Below are 4,145 nucleotides of genomic sequence, written 5' to 3'. Positions count from 1 at the left end.
GGCTGCCCCAGGAGATTCCACTATGGAGTTAATTACCGATCTCATCATGGGGAATAATACATCCAGCTGCCCAGCCACTCAACCAGGCCCAGCCAAGTTACACACAACTTAACTACCACCCCCAGTCAGCGCATTCCAGGGCTACAGGCTTCCTGAAAAACACCCCTGTCTTTTCCTCCCTATCCCCAGGCTGAGGACCGTGAATCGGAGGCCTGAATGCCGCTCCGGTCACATCACTGGCTTAGCGGGTGACCTGAGATCAACCGCAGCCTCTGTGTTTTACTAAAAGCCTCCCAAGGGGCCGTTTCCTCTCCAGCCTAACTGACCTTAGTCTGTGAAGAACACTGCTGCTGTCACGTGCCATGGAGTCGACTGCAACTCACAGTGACCCCGTGACTGAGCAGAATTGCCCCACAGCGTTCCCTAAGGCTGTCATCTTTACAGAAACATCGCCAGGTTTTTCTCCTGGAGCAGCTGGTGGGTTTGAACCGCTGACCTTCCAGTCAGCAGCCAAGCTCTTAGCTGTTAGCCACCAGGGCTCCTTCCGGTTCTAACAGTCGCCCTGTCAATCAGTAGCCTGCACTCCCCACGCACCAGGGCTTACCTGTGGATTCTCACTGAAATCCTACAAGGGCAGTGTGAGGGATGGGGGTATGAACAGGGCTGACAGCATAGCTCTCAGGACTTGGCGGCCCAGGTAAGATGCTTACTGTGATGGTCTGGTGCTCGATGCGCAGCTTCTCCACTCCCACGCCATAGAGCTCCCGCAGGATACACATTATCCTTGTCTTTTTTCCAGCACCTGATGGTCCGTAGACTAACAGGTGAGGGAAGTCACCACACTGCACCTGGAGAGAAAGGATAGAACGTTGTTGCTGCGGCTGCTGCCGGCAAACGGATTCCAACTCAGCCGCCCCGTGTGAGCGACCACGACTGTCCACGTGGCTGTCCAAGGTGTCATCTTTACAGGGGCACATCTGCAGGTCTTCCTCCCAGAGCCACCGGGTGGGTTCAAACCCTCAACCTTCTGGTTAGCAGACGAGTGCTCTACCATCGCACCACCAGCACTCCTTCATATTCCCCTTGTTGTTGTTGTTATGTGCCGTAGAGTTGGAACCAACTCATAGCAACCCCTCCTTGGGTTTCTGAGGTGCTATCACTACAGAAGTAGATTGCCCAACCTTCCTTCCGAGGAGTGGCTGGTGGGCTTGAACCGCCCGCCTTCTGGTTAGCAGTCAAGTGCCTTAGGCTCTATGCTACCAGAGCTCCCTCATCTTTCCCTAGCCAGACTAAACTGCCCCAGGCAGAGCTGAACTGCTTTTAACATACCAAGTATTTGCTCATCTACTATGAAACCCCACACATCTATGAGACACAGTGGAGTGGTTACCACGCGTGGACTAATTCTATGTGAGTCCTGTCCCCAGCACAGCACATTCAAGGTCCAACAGGACGTGCTGTTGTCCTGTGCTGTCGAGTCTATTTTCAACTCACAGCGACCCCATGTGATGGAGCGGAGCTGCCCCACAGGGCACACCGAAACCAAAACCAAACTCCCTGCCATCAAGGCGGACCCGACTCATAGCGACCCCTCCTTGGGTTTCCAAGGCGGTATCACTACGGAAGTAGATTGCCCAACCTTCCTTCCGAGGAGTGGCGGGTGGGTTTGAACCGCCAGCCTTCTGCTTAGCAGTCAAGTGCCTTAGGCACTACCCCACCAGAGCGAGGCACACAGTTGGTTCAAACTAAGCATTTGATAATGAATATCTCAACCTATCTAGCCATCCATCCCACATTGTTATCTTTCCTCATGAGCTCCAAGCCATGTAAATACAGAAGACGAGTAACTAGTAAGGGAAATTCAACCTCTGAATTGAAGGAAACAACAGCACATACTTGACCTTCACAGTCAGTCGGGGGGAAAGGTAACACATTAAATCTACATGGCGTCCAAACAAGAAGTGAAGCCGGTTCATTCAACTGCCAGGGCTGTTGCTGACCTTAAAAGGCTTCATTACATCAAACAGTGAAAAAAGAAAAGCCAACCCAAACGGGAAGAAAAAAAAGAATTTTTGTTGATGTCTGCCGTTGTTGTTGTTCAGTCAATTCCAATTCATAGCAACGTCCTGTGACCCGTCCCATAGGATTTGCTAGGCCGTCAGGCGTCTGGAAGCACCATGTCAGGTCTCTCCTGCTTCAAACTGCCAACCTTCTGGAGAGCAGCCAAGCAGGTAACGGTCGCCCCACCAGGGCTCCTTCCATCCTGTATGTAGGAAGCAGAAACTCCCAAACCTGGCTCAGAATCTCCCGAGAACCTGCGAGATCATGGACGGTGCCCACAGCCACTGAGACTGGCGCCCTTCCCAGACTGCGCTCCTGGTCGCCTGGTGCCCGTGTAATACAAACGCCACAGCGGGCGGCTTTAACAAAGAGACACATATTCCCTCACAGAGGTGGCTCCAAGTCGGAAATGAGGGCACCAGCTCCGAGAGGAGGGTGTCTGTCGGCTCTGAGACAAGGGCCTGTCTTCAGCTTCTGCCGCCCGGTTCCCGGACATCCCCACGCGCCTTGGCATCCTCCTCCCATGACACGCTTGGTGGGTTCGAACCGCCAACCTTGTGATGGTATGCCAAGTGCTTTAACCACTGCACCACCTGGGCTCCACCACAGGCCGGGAGCTGAGGATTGACGAGAGTCGTGGGGGTTGGACTCGATCCCTAACAGGCTCCCTGCGACAAGAACTGTGTGCATTGGGCGGTAAACGGAGAACGTCACCAGGAAAGCAGAAAGCCAGACGCCGAGGAGGGCAGCCCGAGTGGGGGATCAAGCCGGGCCCTCCTGGCCTCTGGGGCTCATTGTGGAGGAGCAGGGGACCAGTGTGAACGCATATGTGTTACCCCACCAAGGCGGAGAAGCCGGAAGCTGCTTGGCCCTCTCTCATCAGCCCTGTGTAGACGAGAGGCAAGGACCAACATTAATGACCAGACATTTCAACTCTGCTTAGGGCTGCTAACCAAAAGGGCAGCGGTTCAAACCCACCAGCTGCTTCAGGGCAGCAAGATGAGGCAGGCGGCTTCCATAAAGACTGGCAGCCTTGGGAAAACCCATGGGGCAGTTCTGTGTCCTATGGGGTCTCTCAGTGGGATCGACTCCACTGCAGTGTGTTGACTTCGGATGGTGGTGCTGTGGGTGGCATGGTTTACGCTCTCGGCTGTTAACTGGAAGGTCGGCAGTTTGAACCCACCATTTGCTGCGCGAAAGAAAGACCTGCGATCCGCTCCCAGAAAGATGCGAGCCCAGAAAACCCTACGGGGCACTTCTCCGTCCTACAGGGTTATGAGTCGGAACCGACAGCAAGGAGTAAAATAAAAGTCCACACGAAGCGTTCAGCAGGATCGGGACCCCCAGAACGCGTAGTTTTTGAGCCTCCAGCTCTGAGGCTGGCTTCCGTAGGCACCGACAGGGCCACGGCAGCAGCTCCAAACCAGTTTGGGACGAAAGGATCACGGCGCAACGACACTTGCCCCCAGCGCGTCCACCCGCCAGGGCAGACGCGGGGACCGCGCTCCGCGTCGGCGCCGGCAGAGGTCGGGACGGGAGACTGCCCACAGCCCTGCCGCCTGGGCTCATTCTCCCCAACCTGCAAAACGGGACACTGTCCCAAAGCCACTGCACGACCGGTCGCTCCGGCGTGGAGCACAGACGCCGGCGGCGCGGGGCCAGACAACAGGCAGGTCCGGGGCCCGCCGCCGCCTGCCCAGACCACCGCCCCCGGGGCGCAAACCCTGGGCCCCGACGCCTCTGGCCCCAGGAACGCGGCCTGCGGCCGGCTCACCAGGTTGCGCAGCTGGGCCGCCTGCTCCTTGTGATAGTCCAGCCGCCCCAAGGAGCAGGGCCGGTATTTGTCCACCCACAGGCTCATGGTGCCGGGCTCCCGGGCCGACGCTCGAAAGGCCCGCGCGCGCCGCCCCGGCCGGAAGACCACACGCGTTTTCCCGCGAGTCCTGCCCGCGTGACGTCACTACCGGCTACAGAAGGGCGCGCCAGGGCGGAAGGGGAACGGAAGGCGAAGAAGGACAGAATTAGCCACCGCGATCGGCAGCACCTTCTCAGTGTTTGCATTTTTAATCAGTTTTTTCTTTCTT

At 56.8% G+C, this 4,145-nt stretch overlaps 1 protein-coding gene across 1 annotated transcript in view; it reads right to left on the bottom strand.

Moving 5' to 3' along the window:
• The window catches only part of RFC3 (replication factor C subunit 3), a 39,705-nt gene extending 35,783 nt beyond the window's left edge, over window positions 1-3,922 (bottom strand). The window contains exons 1-2 of the mRNA XM_007958608.1: window positions 3,836-3,922; window positions 711-848 (exon numbers count right to left, since the gene is read on the bottom strand). Coding sequence (XP_007956799.1) covers window positions 711-848; window positions 3,836-3,922 — 225 coding nt within the window. The remainder of the gene's footprint in view (window positions 1-710; window positions 849-3,835) is intronic.
• Between the last annotated feature and the right edge of the window lie 223 nt (window positions 3,923-4,145).

Source organism: Orycteropus afer, unplaced genomic scaffold (genome assembly GCF_000298275.1).
Source record: "Orycteropus afer afer isolate SDZICR_OR568_19922 unplaced genomic scaffold, OryAfe1.0 scaffold01039, whole genome shotgun sequence".
NCBI lineage: Eukaryota > Metazoa > Chordata > Mammalia > Tubulidentata > Orycteropodidae > Orycteropus > Orycteropus afer.
Note: the sequence above shows the minus strand (reverse complement) of the source record. Positions and strands in the feature narration are given on the sequence as shown.